This window comes from Camelina sativa, chromosome 11 (genome assembly GCF_030686135.1).
Source record: "Camelina sativa cultivar CO46 ecotype springtype chromosome 11, ASM3068613v1".
NCBI lineage: Eukaryota > Viridiplantae > Streptophyta > Magnoliopsida > Brassicales > Brassicaceae > Camelina > Camelina sativa.
In genome coordinates this window covers 15,793,000-15,813,819 of record NC_141890.1, presented here as the reverse complement: position 1 = coordinate 15,813,819, position 20,820 = coordinate 15,793,000, and the positions used below count along the sequence as shown (strand labels likewise).

General features: G+C 40.1%; 4 protein-coding genes, 1 long non-coding RNA gene and 4 other non-coding genes across 10 annotated transcripts; 2 read left to right on the top strand and 7 right to left on the bottom strand.

The window, feature by feature from the left end:
- Nucleotides 1-3,220: 3,220 nt before the first annotated feature.
- LOC104723745 (acylamino-acid-releasing enzyme) lies at nucleotides 3,221-8,172 on the bottom strand. The gene is made up of 18 exons (XM_010442144.3): nucleotides 7,666-8,172; nucleotides 7,241-7,422; nucleotides 6,806-7,109; nucleotides 6,498-6,722; nucleotides 6,220-6,417; nucleotides 6,055-6,126; nucleotides 5,706-5,844; nucleotides 5,395-5,546; nucleotides 5,218-5,300; nucleotides 4,992-5,110; nucleotides 4,830-4,908; nucleotides 4,563-4,743; nucleotides 4,409-4,469; nucleotides 4,204-4,326; nucleotides 3,927-4,118; nucleotides 3,775-3,843; nucleotides 3,584-3,660; nucleotides 3,221-3,492 (listed from the first exon to the last, which is right to left on the bottom strand). Exons 1-18 carry the CDS (start codon nucleotides 7,800-7,802, stop codon nucleotides 3,426-3,428), a joined length of 2,460 nt encoding a protein of 819 aa, XP_010440446.2. The 5' UTR covers nucleotides 7,803-8,172; the 3' UTR covers nucleotides 3,221-3,425.
- LOC104723746 (auxin-responsive protein IAA1) lies at nucleotides 8,025-9,025 on the bottom strand. Its single transcript, XM_010442145.3, has 2 exons — nucleotides 8,716-9,025; nucleotides 8,025-8,622 (listed from the first exon to the last, which is right to left on the bottom strand). The coding sequence occupies exons 1-2, from the start codon at nucleotides 8,877-8,879 to the stop codon at nucleotides 8,268-8,270; spliced, it is 519 nt and encodes a 172-aa protein (XP_010440447.1). The 5' UTR covers nucleotides 8,880-9,025; the 3' UTR covers nucleotides 8,025-8,267.
- LOC147934050 (uncharacterized) lies at nucleotides 8,255-9,278 on the top strand. Of its 2 annotated transcripts, none has more exons than XR_015571217.1 (2): nucleotides 8,255-8,389; nucleotides 8,591-9,278. It is a non-coding gene; the product is annotated as an uncharacterized LOC147934050 (long non-coding RNA). The 2 variants fall into 2 exon arrangements; XR_015571218.1 differs by having other exon boundaries at nucleotides 8,259-8,389; nucleotides 8,704-9,278.
- A 1,639-nt stretch (nucleotides 9,279-10,917) lies between these two features.
- LOC104728064 (UDP-glycosyltransferase 71B5-like) lies at nucleotides 10,918-14,095 on the top strand. Its single transcript, XM_087470895.1, has one exon. It carries the CDS (start codon nucleotides 12,422-12,424, stop codon nucleotides 13,847-13,849), a length of 1,428 nt encoding a protein of 475 aa, XP_087327021.1. The 5' UTR covers nucleotides 10,918-12,421; the 3' UTR covers nucleotides 13,850-14,095.
- On the bottom strand, nucleotides 11,330-11,456 carry LOC147934049 (small nucleolar RNA snoR80). Its single transcript, XR_015573476.1, has one exon. It is a non-coding gene; the product is annotated as a small nucleolar RNA snoR80 (small nucleolar RNA).
- On the bottom strand, nucleotides 11,532-11,630 carry LOC147934048 (small nucleolar RNA Z152/R70/R12). The gene has a single exon (XR_015573494.1). It is a non-coding gene; the product is annotated as a small nucleolar RNA Z152/R70/R12 (small nucleolar RNA).
- LOC147934047 (small nucleolar RNA R11/Z151) lies at nucleotides 11,690-11,785 on the bottom strand. Its single transcript, XR_015573517.1, has one exon. It is a non-coding gene; the product is annotated as a small nucleolar RNA R11/Z151 (small nucleolar RNA).
- LOC147934046 (small nucleolar RNA Z157/R69/R10) lies at nucleotides 11,924-12,028 on the bottom strand. Its single transcript, XR_015573487.1, has one exon. It is a non-coding gene; the product is annotated as a small nucleolar RNA Z157/R69/R10 (small nucleolar RNA).
- A 497-nt stretch (nucleotides 14,096-14,592) lies between the features above and the next one.
- On the bottom strand, nucleotides 14,593-16,750 carry LOC109127295 (cellulose synthase-like protein B5). The gene is made up of 4 exons (XM_019231884.2): nucleotides 16,690-16,750; nucleotides 15,791-15,969; nucleotides 15,317-15,661; nucleotides 14,593-15,207 (listed from the first exon to the last, which is right to left on the bottom strand). Exons 1-4 carry the CDS (start codon nucleotides 16,748-16,750, stop codon nucleotides 14,593-14,595), a joined length of 1,200 nt encoding a protein of 399 aa, XP_019087429.2.
- Nucleotides 16,751-20,820: the final 4,070 nt, after the last annotated feature.

Here is a 20,820-nt window from a genome sequence, read left to right as displayed (position 1 = left end):
GCAATACTACATTTACTAGTATTACTAGTTTTACCCAGTCGCAATAATTGAAAATCGAATTGAATGGTCTGGGATTATAATCTCTACAATTCACTACGATTCAACAGTAAGATTCATTTCTTATCAACTAAATAGCGCAATAGACCCATAACCCATGGTAAAACACCCAATTTGCTAAGTATTTCAAGCAAAATTCAATCTACATTTCCAAAATTAAAAACCTAACCCTATTTAATCAAGAATGTATTCTTATGTTGAAGAACACACATGCATTTTGAAGGAGAACGTGAACTAAAAAAAGGTGAAAAGCAACAGGGATGGAGAGCTCCGGTGAATAAATAGTGACGGTGGAGACTGGAGAGCTCCGGCGAAAAAGGAAGGACGATGACTGAGGAAGAAAAGAAATCGTGAATGATTATTTTTTTAGAAAATAAAAAACAAAAAAAACAAAAAAATAAAAGGAAGGAAGGGTAAAATAGTCTGCACACATTTCATTAAAAGAAAGAGGGGTACAAAGAATAGAGAGGGAGATAGGAGATTTGCTAAATTTTTTTAGGGATTTCTGAGATGATCCCTCCTTGTTTGAGTCAATCTTGTACTCTGTTGTCAAAAAAAAAAAAAAAAAAAAAAAAGCAAATCAAACAAGTGTAGGTCAACCTTGTGCCTTGTGGAGTACTTTCATATCGATTTCTTGTTCCTAATAAACCACTTGCTAGATTCATAAAGAATGTGTTTTCAGTTCCAGATAACTAAACACTTCAATGGATTCTTTAAACAATCATTGAGTTCATAAGACTTCAAATTCAATTAGACATCATTGGGTTCAATGGATTATTCTCAATTTACCTCCGTCCAAGTAAGAATCTAGAAGAGGAGAGAAGCTTAATTCTATAGAATCTTTTGAATACATCTCTTAACTCCCTTGTTTCCTGGCAATTTCAGAGTCCAAACACTCTTTTAGGTCCATCACAACATGTGTCATTGTTGGTCTACTGTTTGAGGTAGGGTTTACACAAGCCAAAGCCAACTCCACAGCCTTCCACGCACCGTTTGTATCGAATTCTCCCATCATTTTTGGGTTGATAATATTCCTTATGTCCCCTTCCATGAGTATGAATCCAACCCATTCTGTAATATGCGCTTTCACCTGGTTTGAATCAATCACAGGCTGGTTTGTGATGATTTCTAATAAAACTACCCCAAAGCTATACACATCAGTCTTCTCACTTGGCAAATTTGTTCCATAGTACCTAAAAAAATATTAACTATAGGTATTTCATTTCATAATATTTTATGATTAAGATAACTGATTGATTACTCACTCAGGGACTAAGTAACCAGGTGTTCCTGCAACTACTGTTGATACATATATAAGATTCACCATCAACCAGAGAAGATCTAGAGAGTCCAAAATCGGCTAGTTTATATAAGATGAATTGGTCTCGGCAACCATGAACCATCCATGATGTTTTTATCTCAGAGAGAGTTCATTCCATGGTAAGATCTTGTTAGTATATTTTTTCTTAAGGTTTTGACCTAATCGTACCCCATATTAAATACAAAATTGCCAAGTCTGAACATCAATTAAAGGAAATGTATAAATGTAACATCCATGGGTGCTCGGTTTACTTATAAAAGCAAGTCCATCGTGCTTTAAAGAAAGTTTCAGCGAAGTCATGAATGTCACTATCTTATCTTTTTTACCACGCTTACATAGCCCAACGATTCAATCCGGTTTTAAATATGATAATTTGGTTTACTAATCTAAAACATTAACATTCATTCATTTCTCACATAGCGAATGAAATATGAATGAGTTTACTATAGTCATGTTCATAAATATATCTGATGCTTTGAGCATTAGTCAATTTCTCTTCAGGCATTTTTCTCTTGTCATTTTGTTCGCCTCATAATATCACTAAAATCTTTAAGTAATAGTAATTAACTAATACATCTAAGTAATGGTTTTAGTTTTATTTATGTTCTTGACACACATAAATATACAAAAATGAGAATAGTGATTGATGAGTACTACAAAGTTTCTAATAATCCTTAAAGCTAATTCAAAAACAGAATATTTACATGTAATTCACGATGCATGTTATGTTGTTGACGTAAAATAACAAAATATATTTTCCCTACCATATATTCATGTCAACTTGATTACGAAATTAAACACACACACACACAATTATGTATATATAAATACTGTACTTGTATATATACATGCTGTCAATATATATATATACATGCTGTGGTGAACCTGCATGAGGATGGGGAGGATGATTTGTACTTATGGAAAGTGGGACAAAGTGAAGCTTCACAGAGGTTCTCAACGGCCAGAACCTGGTGGGAATATTTAAATCCCTCAGGGAAACGGTGGATTGGTATGAATATGTGTGGTTCAAGGGAAGGATTCCAAAACATGCCTTCATTACTTGGATAGTGGCAAGACACAGGTTAACTAGACGAGAGACAAACTCATACATTAGAGATTGGCAGTTCCTTCAGCGTGCCTCTTATGTGATCTACATGATGAGTTCTTTGATTGTGGTTTCTTTACAGAAGTTTGGAGATATTATTACTATATTGTTTCAGGATGGATTAATATGGTTGAACCATGCATTCTCAAGAACTCAAGGAGCATGTCGTGTTTCAAGGCCTCCAGGAGATACTGAACTAGTGACGTGGTTTGGGACTTTTCAGAGTAATGTGCTCTCATAGTAGTTTGGTGCTGTGCGGTTGTTGTATGTTTTTTTGTTTTGTAGGTGTTTTCTAACTACTTTCATTTCAAACTTTAAACCCAAACAGGGTACCGGTTACACATAATTACATTCACATATAATAGTTCGTAAGAATATGTAATCAGGAGTTCTTTTGGGTTCGACATCCGCAAAAATATCGTTTAGATTGAAGAAGAATCAATCTGAAAACTCCACAAGTTGGAACAAGTACCTTGTATTCCATCCCATTTCTTGATAATTTTTTCAAAGATGAAAGCATTACATTGTTTGATTATTATTTAATCACATAACTATGTTATTCGTGTTTATTTATATGTTATGACACATGCTAGTGCCACTCAACAATACAATTACATCCGTTTCCGGCTGCTATTGTCAGTTGAGTTCAATACCGTACGTTACTAACCGCAACCTTCCGTTTCTGCAAACTCATGCATTGTGTGTAAACAAAATCAAAGCCTTAAAGTTTTTAGCCGTTTATTTTTCTTCCCTCATGTGTTTTCATTGCATAAAAGAACCTGTTAAACCACTTTATTTTCAAAGGTTTATGACATGAAACCATAAAGTCGCAGTCTTTGCTGCAAGCAATCTAAGATTGGTGAAACCAAAGGATTATTCTTTCGACTCTTTCCATTCCGATTTTTTAAGAAAACAAACTCGGTATTCGAAAATATCAGGTGTTCACAGCTTGCAGTACTTGTTGAACCAGACAGCAATGTTGAGAAAGCTTTCAAAATCCGTCTGTGGTCTGCATACACAATCACAAGTTTAAAACTTTCACACAGAGATTATTTAAGTATTAACTATGAATAACAAAAATGGCAGGCTTTCGTTTTTACCTGTCCAGGGGATGATTGTCATTGGGAAAGACTAGAACTTTAACCTCAACTCCTTTCTCCTTCAATGCCCTCACGTACTATACAAATCAAGAACACCAAATTAAACACCATTACCAACGATATTACCAACGAGTTTGAGTCTGCAAACTTGAACTAGTTGCAGATTCTTTCAAAACTAAAAAGGATCTTACTTGAAATCCGTTTGATATCGGAACACGGAGATCTTGAGTTCCCAAAAGAAACAAAGTAGGTGTTTTCACCTGCAGCAGTAGTAAATACACAACAAGAATCATTAAATATTTTCAAACGTCCTGAAGAACCGGATAAACAAGGTTGGTCTGACCTTAGAGATATGTGATATAGGAGACATTTGATGAAACCGAGAAAGATCTTCAGGTGAGGGGGCTTCTGTATAGTGGGTCTGGTCCCCATAGGCTTCAAGGAAACACCAATCAGGTATATCTGTAATCCCAACCATTGATGCTAAGTTGCATACAGGATTCCTTGCAGCTGCTGCCACAAATTTATCCGGTGCCTACAGAAAAAGTTTGGGATAAATGAATAAGGATGGTGCTTACTAATTCAGTGCCATCAATTCTGAGGTAAAGTAACTGCAGTACCTGGCCAATCAAGTGAGTGGTTAAAAACCCACCATGAGAACCACCCAGCACAGTTATTTTAGACGGGTCTGCGAGTCCCATTTTGATGGCATGGTCTACAGCCGTGAGCACATCGTTCACGTCCTGCGTCAGAGAAGCTTATCAATTAAGCATAATGCAGGTTAGAAAGAAGAAAAATGGCATTGCAGGCGTATATAGTAATTACCTGCGATCCAATTTTGCCAGGTAGAGACTGCAAAGCATCTTCCCCATATCCCAATGAACCCCTTCAATTCAAATGAGTCACCATTACCAAGTTAGGATCTCTAAAAGGTTGATGAACTAGTGGAATTTGGAGCTGTACGCTCTCGTAAGTAAACCTGTAATTTACAATCAGCTGACTGTATCCAATTGAGGAGAGATAGGCCATATTCCTGGAGAAGCTGCAAGGTGAAATAGAATGAGGACCTCCATGAAGAACAGCAATTAAGGGATCACATTTCCCAATCTCCTTAGACTTGGAGGATGATACATATATAGCTTCAATAGGGTTTTTGGCCCCTGCCATAAACAATAACAGAGTATTCAGGGCCACAGTCAAGAAAACAAATAGTTTTTGTCAAAATCAAAATTAAAGTGTAAATTACCTTCTGTAAGACTTTCAGAATCATCACTAATTGGTACTTTTAGAATTTTAAACTGAAGAGATGAAAGCTCTGAGATAACCTGCCGCAATTAAAACAAAAGATAGATGAGGAAAAGACTTAACATCATTTAAATCTAAAGTTCAAGCAATATATGCTTTTGACCTTTTCAGAGCATCTGATTGGGTATTGAACATTCGACCACTGCCATGAATGCTTCCCAGCTGAATCGACAACTTTCTTTCCATACTTGATTTCAGGAACACTCACTGGACTGCTAGACACTAGTCAGAAAAAGAAAACATAATGTTGTTACAAGTCTGGTGTGTCATTAAGATAAAATTGTGGCAGCTAGTAACTGAGATTAAGTAACTCGCTCAAAATATTTTACCAGCAACAATATTATCACCATCTAGCGCAAGAGCGCTCCACGAATAATCTGAATCATCAGGGCTAGCACGTGAGACTTCACCGCTGAAATATTCTCAAGATATATAGTTTATCAGTTAGCAGTTAGCACAGCAGCAGGAGGAAATTCTGAAACTTTCCATATCAATTCAACAGTCACCTTAGCAAATTTACGCTGAGTATCGCTCGACAACTGCGCCAGTAGGTAGACAACATAAGGCTATGTCCATCTGACAGCCACGGATCACTCAGAAGGCCAGTAACATAGAGCCCAGGGAAACAACCATCGTTAGGACAATTTACAACTTCAATCTGCAATATAAGATATCTTTGAATATCATCAAATAACATAACAAATATGTTTGTGTGGAAAGAGTTATGCATTTTTAACAAACAAAAAGTGGTCAACCCGGGAATATTTTGAAGGTCTTATTGGCTTTTAAAGAGAAAAAAAATTCCGCATAACCTCACCACGTCAATGATATTTGTTGACTCAGGAAGTTTCCCATCACTTGGCCAGTCAATCCTGTGAAGTGACTCGGTTGCCCAATGCGCCCCAGAATCAACAGCAGTCTTTGCGGATACAAACACAAGAAATTTGCCATCTTTGCTGTGAGGGAAGGAAAAAAATGTATGATGACTAGAGAGAGTAAGTTTGAAAGTTCTAACAGGTCATAACAAAAATGAACGTTGCAAATCCACACCGCTATATATAAGGGAAATGTTGAACAAAAGTTGTGTAAGAATACAGAGTAACAAGGAAAACAAATACTCTTAGCACATATATAACTTAAAAAGCAAGGAATCATAAGATGTAAACCTGAAGCGAGGACAAAAACCGCTGCTTATGCTCTTAGTTAAATTATGTATAGGGAATCCGTTTGCATCATCTCTGAAACCCAAGTAAACATAAACTCTATAGTATTTATGGGAAATTAGGAATAATTCAGATGTCTCTTAGTAGTTATATAAGTCACCAACTCACTTTGGTTCATCCGCAATGAACTTAATTGCGTATATGGCACAAGGTCTGTTGTAGCAGTACTTGATACCTAACTTTCTTTTATCTCCCAACCACCCAGCAAAAACCAAATATTGAGCTGATCCATTACTGTTTGGACTCCAAACAACCTGTCCAACACTTATCGATCTAGGAATTCCTTTGATTGGCTCGACCTCTCCACTGTTAAACAGAAAAAGAGAAACAACCATCAGAAAAATTACGACTAAATGTTCTTTTCTTATGAAAAAATTGAGTAATACCTGTCAACATTGATAACAAACAGCGCAGGCTGCCTTTTTCCTGCATATGCTTCTCCCCATTCCTCTTCCCAATCCCCTTCACCTTTCCAGCTTCCAATATCCTTGTCCAACGAGTTCCCTTTCTTGTAATAACCTAAATGATCAAATGTAGGCTTTGGACGAGATGGTTCCTCAGCGACATAGGCAACACGAGTCTCATCAGAATTCCAAGAGATCCCTTCAAACCTACATCATATATAAGCATTACTCGTTTTTATACTTCTACAAGAACTTGTCTTTAAAAATCAGCCAAAAAAAAAGTGGTATACCATCCATCAACGTATACAGAGCCATGAACTTTCTGTGGAATATGGAACTCCTTCTCTAGCTGAGACGAATTCCATATCTCAAACTTTGTAGGAGACTCGTTTTCAGGGTTTCGAATCACAAGGAGCTTCAGACCTGATGGAGATGGGATAAAAGCTGATGCACCAGTCATCTCGATGGGGAATGGCGCCCAGTGAAAGTTAACAGATTGGTTACTTTCTTTCGAGATATGACCCGACAACATAAACTTCTTCCTTTTATTAGCCAAAAGGTTAGCCTGACTCAAGGCAAACATTGCCTGAGGACCTGCAGTAAAAAGTTTTCAAATACTTCAAACTTATCCCATTACAATAAAGTGAATCATCATTTCATCTGGTCAGATGATTCATTCTCAAGAACAAAACGCTTAAAATCTTGATTTCAATGTCCCAACTTACCAGAATCAGAGTTGACAATCCAAGCCTTGTCAATGCTGGGAATATTAATGAACTCTTTAAGTAGCTTTGACTGTGTGGCATACTCTTCCTCAGTAGTTGAATCCAAACTAACATGCAACTCTTTAGCCGAATCAGTTCCAGAAGAATCCATGGCTACAAATCTTCGAATCCAATTCTTGCAACTGAAACAAGTATCTCATAAATCTCTAAATGATTGCAAAACAAATCCAGTTCGTAACAGATAAAATTTGCTCCAAATTCGTCAAAACAGAACATACGATAAAACAATCAAAGGAGTGAACTTTCGGATTGAAAAAGATCAAACAGACGATACCCATCAAAGCAACACCATCAATGATTCATAATCCGTACCAACACAAACAAAAACACAGAGATTGAGAGAGAGAGGAAGAAGAAGAGCTTACGGCGATTGAGTGGGTGATAGAGTGATGAACGTAGGTCGGAAATGAAGGCGACGAAGATGACGATGAGAAGAGCTCAAGTCAAACCCCAATTTGGTGAAGCAACTGATTGGTGGGTGGTGTGTAAAGATTCTCGCCATCTATATTAAGTCCAAAACTTTCGATGTTGATAATATCCATTAAATTTCCCACATTTCTTAATCCAAAATTTTATATCTTTCACTATGTCCCAATCTTTATTAGTTAGTGTTTGTATTATACTATAGAGAACAACGAAGCTCACATCTAACCACTACATATCTTTGAATCCTTTAGACACTTTAGGTTTGATGTGTAAATGATTAGTCACATAGACAGATCTGTGCATAATGTTTGGTTTATCTTGAGAATACATATAAACTTTGTATAATCAAAACTGATCTTTACATAATTAACGGGCTATAGTGTTTGTATCCCTATTGTTCATACCTCTCTCTCTCTCTCTCTCTCTCTCTCTCTCTCTTTCTCTTTGTTTTTCTTTACATCAAACTTTGTTTTTATGTCTAAAAAGATCTCTAAAATAAAGTAGGAAACTTGATGACCAGAGCCAACTAAAAGGGCAGGGATCATAAGGAAGAAGAAGCTTCAGATCCTTTCATGATTCTGAGTTTTTGGCAAGATGAAGAGAACATGTCCCATGGAACATCACCGACCAACATCCAATCTCCATCCTTGTCCTCATAAGTAGGTACAAATCCAGATCCCTTTTTGTAGCCTTCTCTCTCGGAGTATTCACCTACTGTGAACTTGAACATGTTCTCGAGTGCCTTGAGAAGCTCTGGGTAGTTTTTGTACATCTTGAGATCTATCTTACGGAGATATGGAGCTCCGTCCACGCTTACTTTCACATAACTAACGTTTTTGTTGTTGTTGTTGATCTTACGGTTAGATCTCACTGGAGGCCAACCTACGATTTGTGTTCTGAAGTTTACAAAACAAGATTACTCATTAGTACACTGATCGATCTATATCAAGAGATTTGAATGAAAAATACTATTTCAGATCTCAACTTACTTGGAAGGAGGAGGAGGAGCAGATTCTTCTTTCGTGTCGCTGTTCTTGCGCTTGTTGCTTCTGACGCAAGAAACTTCAAGTTGTTGTTCTTCTGTTCCAGGCAATCCCAAACGAAGCTCGGTGTCCTTAAGGTTAAGCCCATTGATGACTTCTTCAAACGCCATATTCTCCTACTATTTTTGTTGTTTGTTTCAACTATTAGAGTCTCTCTTCTTTAACTCTTGATCTACTTCTTCTTCTCTTTTTCTTTGGGTTTGTGATAAGATCCCTGAAATGTGATGAAGTTTGCTTTGTGTGTTTGTGAGATGGTGAGGGAGAGAGAGAGAGAGAGGGATTTATATAACGAAGTTGCTTTGGAATTAGGGTTAAAGAGAGAGAGGTGGGAATTATGACGTTGTCGGGGAGCATGAGGAGACAAGCTAGAGGCAAGGGGACAAAGGTGGAACACAAAGATTTTGGACGGGGAAAAATGTCATAAAAATCTCCAAATATGCATTTTCGTTGATTTAAAGCATTTTTTTGTTGACTTTAAAATAAATCATAAAGTTTTGTTGACTTTGCTATTGAGACTTTAAAAAAACCATTCGAATATGGGATTCAAACTCCTCACCTTTTCTCAAGAATGATAGTTACTTCACCAACGGAGCTATGCTATATTATTAACTATTTAACACAAACACAAACATATATAATGTTTATGTTCAATAAGAATAAGCGAGAACAATGGTGAAGCCTTCTTCTTCAGCTTTCATCTCTGAAACCTCCTCTCATTTTTCAGACGACACAATCTTCTTCTTAATATTTCTGACTCATCCTTTGTTGGATAAAACAGAAAATTGCAGGAAAGAAGAAGAAGAACTGAAACTAAAATTGCTCGATTGAAATTGAGAAGCACAAAGTCTGAGAATTACAAACCGAGAAATATATATAGAGGAAGAAAATAACTACCCATAACCCATGATAAGAAAGCTAATTAATCAGAACTACCCATGATTACTAAACCCATAAACCACAAACTTCTAAAACCCATATTTAATTTTGAATCAATCAACATCCTTCTCTGGCACAATGAATAGTTCATTGTGTTCTTGCTTTTTCGTATCTTCGTCAATTTGATTTGTGTTTGGGACACTGACGAATAGTTTCTCCTAATCAAAGAGCTTTTCACCTTGGAGACTAGTCTCAATCATGTCTTCATTCGTGGTGGTGACCTCCACATCGTTCCCTGAAGCCGTATTCTTGATTATCGATTGGTGGAGCTTCTCCTCTTATTTTGAATCTTCAGAATCTCCACCGTCGATGTCTGATTCTCCATCTCCGACGAGATTTATTATCACAGAGTCGAACTCCAATTTTGCCTCCTTGAAAACCAACGAAACCCTAAAACAAAGAAGACGAAGGAAGAGAATGTATGTGAGTTAGGGTTCAAAGATAGAAGCGTTACAAGGGTGTGTGAGTGAGTTGAGTCCAGTGGCAAGGAGATGAGAAAGAACAGAGAAGAAAGGTTTTGCTCTGTTTTTATTCTGTTTGGTGTCCAACACGTGGGGGTATCTATGGCACGTGTGAATCTCTTGTCGTTAGATACTTTTCTGTCCTAATGTGGTTGACCGTACAGTTCGGAGTTATGGTTTGATTCTTTAGTTACTTTGTGTGGCTCTAATTTTAGAACACGTTTTCATTTCGCCGAGGCATAAATATCTCAGTTGTTCAAAACATCCGAGAAACAAGACTAGTTCGAAGCAAAGCTATTCCGCGTGCTCGTTTAACGTGGGTTAGGACTAATGAGTTTGCAGCATACCATACCAGAGACGTTTGCTTTAACCGGTAGGTTATGGTTAGTGTACTGTCCAATTTTCTCATGACCTATGTAAAAGAGCATTATTGATGAAAGATGCTTACAGGAATATACACTTTATGTGATTGAGAAAGCCAGCAACCATGTCCAAACAAGTGTTGATTTCCATTTGTGTCCACTTCTAAACCAATTCCGAACCATGTTCATCACTAAACTGCAAGATTGTTTAAGAACCTCTTAACTTATGAGGTTTAGATAAGTGAGCATTGTTAAGACTACAGCTCGATTTACAATGGGAAGAGGGTCAATACTGTAGCTACGTGTGCTCACTGTTTGACCTTTAAATTCCTTCGAGACGAAACTAAGAAATTAAAGGAATTCGCAAGGCCATGAATAGACAGTACTTGTTGAATGAAGTAGTAAATCGCATTGAATTCCATTAATGCTTTTACATCGTTAAAGCGTTTTATATAACTGCAAGAAAGAAAACTTTGACGAAAGATTCAACAATGAAGCTCTTAATGAAATGTTCTCTAAAAACAATGGTCTCTCTCAACGATCTCAGGTCTATTTTGGTCACCACTCCGAAATGTTGTTCAACCAGAAGGTTAACATCTTTTGAACTCTTGAACTAGCACAATGGTTGCAAGTAGCCATATGACAATTGACTGTCAGTAGAAGATATTCAATAATTCAGCAGAGTAAAAAAACTGATACCACAATCTGCCCACAAACAAATTACTCATTTCTATAATGTAATAACGCATCCCCTTCCGGGATAAACAAAAAGGGAAAACAAAACCCAATGTGATTGATATAAAATATACGAGGCATTTCCAGGATCAAAAAGCAGAGGAAAAGGCAAGATGATCAGGATATACCACAACAACTATAGCGTCACAAGCCATTATACCTGAAGGAATTGTATTTATCCCTCAGAATTGGTAATGGACGCCTTAAAACAAAAAGGCAACAAACAAAAAAACTTTCATCAATTAGGAAAAAAAACAAAATAAAGGAAAATGCTCAGTGGAAGGAGAAGTCGTTTAATTAAGGAGAGCTCACGGTATAACCCACTGCTCTTCTCACACTCTTCGTGCTTTTCTCTCATCATTGCATCAGCATCAAACCAAAACATAATACCAATTCAACCAAACCAAAATAGGGCAATAAAAGAAAAAGCCTCAGTGTGTGTAACAAATTCAGATCATAGATTCAAAGAGAACCTCACTGAAATCCGCTAAGATAATTGTTTTTTTTTATCATCATAAGCTTTTTCATACCCCAAACAAAAACATGAATAAACACATCCAATCCAAACAAAAAGCCTTCAAAAACAAAACTTTATTCAATAATGGATTTAAAAAAAAAAAAAAAAAGACAAGATTTGATATGAAAGGAAGAGGGGCTAATAATAATATTCAGACAGCCAAGGGGTTAATCTTCAACTACTGGGAGAAGAATCCCATATCTGAAACTCTAGTCCATAAAATACACTTTTGTCATCACCATATCATCCTTACACCTTTCCCACACCCATTCAAAAACATCACTAACCTCTTTCAATAAACCCTAAAAACCAAACAACTACAGCAAACAGACAAAGAGAAATGAGAGAAAGATCCTATGAATTGATGAAGACGAAAGTCTCTAAAAACCATATAAATACACAACACACACAGACAGACACAAAAAAGAAACTCATCTGAGGATTAGGGTTTTACTGCCGGCGGCTACCCCTACCAATGGGATACCATAATCTATAATCTATTATTTTTATTGTTTTCTGGCCCAATAACACTAAATGGGCCGGCTTACGTGACCCAACAAACAACTTCCATTTTTTATTATATAAAACCGCACTACCTTTTGTCATTTGTCCCTATCAACGAAGATTCCAAAAAAACAATAATGACAAAGATCGAGCTTGTGTTTATACCTTCACCAGGCATCGGCCACCTCCGGCCAACCGTGAAGCTAGCTAAGCAACTCATCAGCAGAGACGATCTTATCTCCATCACTTTCATCATCATCCCTCCTAGAAACGACGTCGGCGATGTAACCGCTTATATCGCATCACTCACTACAAAGTCTCAAGATCGTCTCCGTTACGAAGCTATCTCCGTCGTTAAAAAATCACCGAACGCTGATCTAGAGCCATCTCAGGTCTACATCGAGAGACAAAAGGCTCAAGTGAGAGATGCAGTTACTAGCATTCAAGATCCAACAAGAAAGCTGGCAGGGTTCGTGGTGGACATGTTCTGTTCCTCGATGATCGATGTAGCCGACGGATTCGGAGTTCCGTGTTACATGATCTACACATCGAACGCTACGTTTCTTGGAATGACTCTTCACGTTCAGCAAATGTACGATGAGAAGAAGTATGACGTCAGTGATTTGGATGAGTCCGTGGACGAGTTGGTGTTTCCTTGTCTGACTCGTCCTTATCCTGTGAAGTGTCTCCCTCATATCCTCAGTTCAAAGGAGTGGTTTCCTTTTATCCGAACTCTAGCTAGATCGTTTCGGAAAATGACGGGTATTTTGGTAAATACTGTTGCTGAGCTGGAACCTCACGCTTTGAAAATGTTCGAAGGTGGTGATCTTCCTCAAGTTTATCCAGTTGGACCAGTGTTGGATCTTGAAAACGGTTCTGTCGATGAGGACGAGAAGGGATCAGAGATTTTGCGGTGGCTTGATGTGCAACCGGATAAGTCTGTTGTGTTTCTTTGTTTCGGGAGCATGGGAGGTTTCACTGAGGAACAAACTAGAGAGGTAGCTGTAGCGTTAGACCGAAGCGGTCATAGGTTTCTTTGGTCACTCCGTCGTGCGTCTCCGAATATAAGGACGGACGGTCCCGGAGATTTCACTGATTTGGAGGAGGTTCTTCCGGAGGGGTTCTTGGACCGGACATCGGACAGAGGGAAAGTGATCGGATGGGCACCACAAGCGGCGGTGCTAGCGAAACCGGCTATAGGAGGATTTGTTACTCACTGCGGGTGGAACTCGATGCTAGAGAGCTTGTGGTTCGGTGTTCCGATGGTGACGTGGCCGCTTTACGCGGAACAGAAGGTGAACGCGTTCGAGATGGTGGAAGAGCTGGGACTTGCGGTGGAGATACGGAAGTGTATTAGAGGAGATTTGGTGATGGTCAGTGAGATGGAGACGGTTACGTCAGAGGATATAGAGAGAGCGACCAGGTGTGTGATGGAGCAGGACAGTGATGTCAGGAAGAGGGTGACGGAGATGGCTGTGAAGTGTCGTGTTGCGTTAATGGACGGTGGATCTTCGCATTTGGCTTTGCAAAAGTTTATTCAAGACGTTACCAAAAATGTTGCTTAATTTGGGTTAGGGACGTATGAGATACGGTGACTCGGTTCCAACTTCCAAGTGTTATTATGTATTTGTTTGCTATTGCTATGTGTTTTTTTTTTTTTGGGGGGGGGGGGGGAATTTGTATAGCCTAGCTACTGTGTTTTAATTACGTTGTGTATGTTATCGTTATGGTGTTATGTTTTTTTCTGTCTTGAATTTGTAGACACAACTGTGTTTATGTAGTAATGTACTTTTATTAGTACAAAGAGAAAATCTGAGCTAGTAGATGTGTGTTTTTAGATTTTAGTATGTTTTGGAGAAACTTATCGACATCCGTTGGCCAATACGCAGACAATCGTCGTTGATTCTTTTGAATTAGGATTGACTAGAATTTAGAAGTTAACTCTCTCTTTTTTTTTGGTTATTTGGTTTCGTTGTACTCGAAGTTTGTATCCTAATTCCTACAAAGCGTTGTTTGGTTTATGACTATCCTATATTCTCAAGCATAAAGACGAAACCTAAAAAGACTCGAAATATTCAGTTTCCTATTTTAAGTGTTCCAAAGTACATCATAATGTACTTTCTAATTTTCACAGAATATGAAAAAAAAAACTAAAGAATATGTCTTTTAACACTCTTAGAACACGAGTAAATGTATTATAATTTTCATTAAACAAAGTATAAAATATTTATTTTCAATTTCGTAGAAATTAAAATTCTACATAAATAGAACGTAAATTCTACATACAAGTGGATTTCCACCTGTTGTGCTAGTTGCACAACAAACAAACCATATCGCCGCCACAATACTTTGCCACCGAGAAGACAACAAATAAAACTGTTAAAAAGGCAGCTTTACAAAGTGTAGACAATGGGATACCATATTTTCCATGCTCAAACAAACCCTTCAGAAATGGAAAGAACAACATGACCACCATAATACATCCACAAGCCTCCGCAAAACCCGACCCATCTCCTCCATGACTACAACTCGACTGTAGTAGACGAACCAAAAACTCAGCTAGAGCAGCAAGATTCACTAACATAATAAATGTGCCGGGAATGAAAAGACACGAGCTATCAAATTCAAATTTGCCTAAGTCTGATATTGGCCCATCATCTTCTCCTTGTGATGTTTTAGACTCATCTACTGATTTTGAATCAGGCATAGTCTTTTTAGCGATTACGAACCCTACTTTCGAGATTCCAAAAAGCTTGAGTACGATATCTTGAATGCTAAATAACCAACTGCTAGTGGCTATTATTCTCCAAAGTGATTGGGAGACATACCACGATTGTACCGAAAACCCAAGTTTTATGAATTGCCATAGACTGTTTAGACAATGCATCCCCACAAGTGTCACTATTATGCCTAGACAAGGTCCCTAATAAAATCCCACACAAAAAAAAAAGATGTAAGAAAATAATTAACTTTTTCTTCAAATTAGTTTTATGATAATATAAACTAAACTATATTCAAAGAGAGAAAGACACCTTGGGAAATAAGGTAGAGTTGTGGAGTAGGAAATAAGCAGGCAAGAGACAATAAATGAGCTCAGGGGTTGACCTTATACACATGAGAATCCAAAAATAAGCTAACCGTTGTCGGAATTTTATTTTCCGGCGAAAACCGATCAACGGACTTTGTTTGCTAAAAAGTACTTCAGTCGCTCCCGTAGCCCACCGTCGCTGTTGGACTATCGTCTCTAGTCCTACCGATGGCGTAGATCCAAGAAACGCAGGTGGATCCGGAGAAACGAATGAGCTAGTCCATCCTTTCGTATGGATTCCAATACTTGTCTTTATATCATCTCCCACTGAACCGTATAACCAACCAAGCTGCATGACTTATATAGAAAAATACATTACTATGGCAAAAGGTTCATAAGTTCAAGGAAAGGACACGTTAATGTTTCGTGATATGTTTGATTTTAGAATAAACTGATTAAAATGAGAAGCTAGTATTACGTTGCCCCAACTGGTTTGGCACTCGTAGTGACAATGCCCTACTTCTTGAGCCGCTTCAATGAAGTTTGTAAGGCTACTTTGGGGATTTGATTTTCTTTGTAATGCATCCGTCACCGATTTTAGGAGCTCTTTAGAGGTCCCATATTTCCTCACTAAACTTTCCTCAGCCAAAAACTCCCCTTAATAAAATAACAATAACAACTCTTTAATGAACTTTTTTTTTTTAATAAACTCTATAAGTTGATCCGGCCAGTCCCGGTTAAAACGGACTTAAGTGCTAAAGAGTGGATTTTTTTTCCGAAAGACTTTAATGATTTAATGTATGCATAGTGAAATAACTGAATATTAGTTGAACAGTAGAATAACAAATGAACTGAATGTTAAATGAATGTATAGGAATGTTACTAGAATAATGAAAAATGAAAGTGTGAAGAATAAAGTATTTATTATCTCTTGAAACTACGTCTAAGATGAAATAGTTCGAAGAAGATACTATAAAATGAGAGATCCAAACCCTCCACATTACGAACAACACCACAAACTTATTACCAATTGTTCTAAGACGGGTTTAATGAAACTGTAGTGTTGTCGGTGAAGGATCTGGTTCCCTCTTTTTACATATACTTGAGTGATATTAAAATTGTATACGGGTTTATTACAACTCAAAAAAGTTTTGGTTGCATATTTTGCAGTTGAAAGTAGACTTCCAAAAAAAAAGAAAAAAGAAGTTTCAGGGTTCTTTAAGAAAAAAACCATTTAAAACTAAAACAAACACTGTTGCACACCAGATTGGAAAAACAAATATATTAAAAGTAATACATTATATGATGTTTTAAGATATTTTAAGTAGAATGTTGTGGAGGAATATATGAAAATCTCTTACGGTTTCTAATACTTACTTGTAGCAACTGAAGAAAGACTTCCGTTGTCTTCTAAATCGTCCGTTGACAATCCGTACATAACTGTTGGATATGGGCTATGCCCCCAACATTCCTAAAGCCCCAAACAGAAGATTCTCAAGAGATTTTGGGCTTGAAATTATGGATCTGGTCCATCTGGCCGCAGGGGCAAAATTGTCATTTTACAGAAAGACAGAGGAAACCCTAGGTCACTGGCCCACTATATATAGCAAATGTCATTGTCAGAGAAGTAATCCAATTTTTGTGCAATTAGAGAGAGAAGAGCAATTATTTTCGTATTAATTGCGCTTAGCCCCTTGATTGTTATTTTCCGTAAACTCTCACTTCAATTCTACGTTAAAAAAAGGACCAGCTCCGATTTATTTCCATTAAGATTCATATTATTAATATTGTTGGTTTCGTACATCAACAATTTGGCGCCCACCGTGGGGCTAGACGAAATCCTTTCATTTGACGAATAGAATTTGAAGATAGGTGTTTTCGGAAAACCAGAAGCATGTCTCACACCGATCTCTCCAGCGACGAAGGCGTCGACTCTTCCGCGGCCGGCGTCAAGTCTCCCAGGCGCACCATATGGGGGCGCACCCGCGCGAGGACGAACCAGCTCCAAGGCGTCGACAGGACCGAAGTAGCTATGGTCGAAGACGCAACCCTCACTGACCACGCAGCCGTAGGCGCTACGCGCGTCGCTCCAACCAATGGTGTAGCCGTAGGTGCTACGCCCCCGTTCGTGTAGCCGCTGGCATCAATCCAACCGACCGTGAAGCCGTAGGCGCTACGCGCGTCGCTCCAACCAATCACACCCAAATTATCCTCGCACCCTGGACGACACAAACATCATCTAATCATGCGTACCACGCCCATACGCAAGCACTTGTTACTCGCAACGAACAATCATCGATATTCTCCACACCCAAATACAATCTCGATCTCGCACGCATATCCCGTAACAGCGACATCGCAACGACCCTTTGGGCTCACAGGAAGTTCAATCAAGCCACAATCTCGACCTCATCAGCCCTCAAACATGCCAAGTATCAAATGCAACACCTTTGACAGCATCTCGCGATCACAATATCTCGTGAACCCTTAAGCAGGTCACCTTGCAGCTCGCTAACTTCTCAAGCTCGCTGACAATCAGTCTGTCCGCGAATGACGCAAGTCACACCATCTCGCCAACGATTCCATACGGAGAAGTGTTGAGCTTGCCATACGGAGAAGTGTTGAGCTCGCCAACGATTCTATACAGAGAAGTGTTGAGCTCGCCATATGGAGAAGTGTTGAGCTCGCCAACGATTCCATACGAAGAAGTGTTGAGCTCGCCATACGGAGAAGCATTGAGCTCGCCAACGATTCCATACGAAGAAGTGTTGAGCTCGCCATATGAAGAAGCATTGAGCTCGCCAACGATTCCATACGGAGGAGTGTTGAGCTTGCCATACGGAGGAATGTTGAGCTCGCCAACGATTCCATACGAAGAAGTGTTGAGCCCGCCATACGGAGAAGCATTGAGCTCGCCAACGATTCCATACGGAGAAGTGTTGAGCTCGCCATACGGAGAAGTGTTGAGCTCGCCAACGATTCCATACGAAGAAGTGTTGAGCTCGCCATACGGAGAAGCATTGAGCTCGCCAACGATTCCATACGGAGGAGTGTTGAGCTTGCCATACAGAGGAATGTTGAGCTCGCCAACGATTCCATACGAAGAAGTGTTGAGCTTGCCATACGGAGAAGCATTGAGCTCGCCAACGATTCCATACGGAGGAGTGTTGAGCTTGCCATACGGAGGAATGTTGAGCTCGCCAACGATTCCATACGGAGAAGTGTTGATCTCACCACCGGAGAATTCAATCTCACCATCTCGCCAACGTGACATGGCCTTGCAATCTCGCAACAACAAACGCAGCAAGTTTCGTGCAAGCAGTCAGCTCGACCTCAACCTCACCAGACAGCGCCGCCGGCAAACACCGCACATTCACTAGCACGCATCAAGGACCAATACTTGCCACATTTGGCGCAACGAGAACATCTACAAAAAAAAAAAAAAAAAAAAATAATCATCACACGCTCGACAATATCGAGTTCACGGGATAAGCCAGAAGCAAAAGCCGCACCTAGCTTGCACATCGTCGCCCTGGCCAGGTGTACAATTTTAAACGCGCTCCGCATGAGTGCAGTAGTGAAATAATCCACGTCCTTACTTCGGTAGGACATTTTAAGCCGAGCCCAGACTCGCAATGAGCTAGCAGGAAGCGGAGTGAGTAAGCCGAGACCCCGACTCGCACACACGTAATTCCTGTAGCACCCACAGGGTAAGCCGGTCACGCGTACCGCACCTAAAACAGTACGACAAGTCCGTCTTGTCTACTCAAGACGTTTCGGGGAAAAACATATCCAGGATAAGCCAGGAGACGTCCTGCACTGCAAAATATGCCCTGTAAACAAGAAAAACGTCGCATCTCTTTTTGAGGGTAATTTCGCAATAATCTAACTTTGCGCGACAAAAATCAGCAATAATAAACCTTTGCGTGAAAATCATCAATAAAAGTACGAATGACCAAGCTCATAAAGCAACCAAGTTAGCAATAACAAAAAAAAAAGGAATAAACAATAATTAGAAGACGTATCACTCTTGACTAGTCTCGTCGGTGTCTCCGATAACAAACTCCGGGAAATGCTCAAGATCATCTTCACAACATGATTTCACGTCTAGGTGCAATCACAAAAACAATCTAGCCGTTTCGTATGCACGCCTCAACGCCACAACTTCCTCGTATGCACCTAGCAATGTCAAGCTAAGTCATCTCGCCATTTCGTATGCGTGCCTCGATACCACGCCGTTCCTGTATGCTCCTCGCTGTATCACCTCGCCACCTTTCCACCAAAATCTCGATTTCGTCGAGGCCACTCTCAAACGCGCGATACTGGTCGTACCCAAGCTCTTCTGGAACATCTCCAAAGACATCATCTCCGGATGCCATTGCGCGAAACCTTGCAAAACCAACCAAGCAACCAGTCAGTACTAAAGCAACAGGACACCAAAAGCGCAATAGGTTCCCGATAGAACGAGCACAACCAAATGAACTGCGTACTGCGTCCTTCGTACTGCGTACTGCGTACCGCGCACCGTGCACTGCGCACTACGTACTGCGTCCTGCGTACTGCGCACTGCACCCTGCGTCCCGTGTACTACGTACCATGTACTGCGTACTGCGTACCGCGCACCGTGCACTGCGCACTGCATACTGCGTCTTGCGTACTGTGCACTGCACCTTGCGTCCCGCGTACTACGTACCATGTACTGCATACTGCGTGCCGCGCACTACGCACTACGTACTGCGTACCACGTACCGCGCACTGCGCACTGCATACTGCGCACTGCACCCTGCGTCCCGCGTACTACATACCATGTACTGCATACTGCGCACCACGACCCGCGTACTGCGCGCCATGTACTGCATATCGCGTCCTGCGTACTGCATCCTATCTCAACGAGACTTCTGCGAGAACACCATCTCGCCAATCAAACACATGTGCGAGCTCGCCATCACATCTCGCAGGACCATCAATCTCGCCTACGCATCGCCGAGAAACCACCAAGCACGTCTCCACCTCGCCACTACCGTACGGAGCCCATCTCTCCAACAACATTCATTCGAATCTCTACCTACAGAATCTCCACCTCTCCACCGCGAATCTTGGAGCTCACCTCTTCACTACTTCGCCCAAGAATCCAGCATGCCTCGAATGAAAACCAGCACGCCTCGTATCAAAACCTGCATGCCCCATGTCAATCTCGCCACCAAGTAATCCACCTCGCCGCGGCACACCGCACCACCATCTCACCAAGTGCATCGTCAATCTCCGCCGCATGTCCAGTGCACGCCATCAACGCGTCTCGGGTGGGGATCGGATCAGGACGCCTCACGGTCCAGATCCGGACGACAAGGCATGGCGTCACAGCAGGCAGGACCAGGACGCCTAACGGTCCTGGTTTGGATGACGACACACGGCATCACGGCAGGCGGGACCAGGACGCCTAACGGTCCCTGTCCGGATGACGACACACGACATCACGGCAGGCGGGACCAGGACGCCTAACGGTCCTGG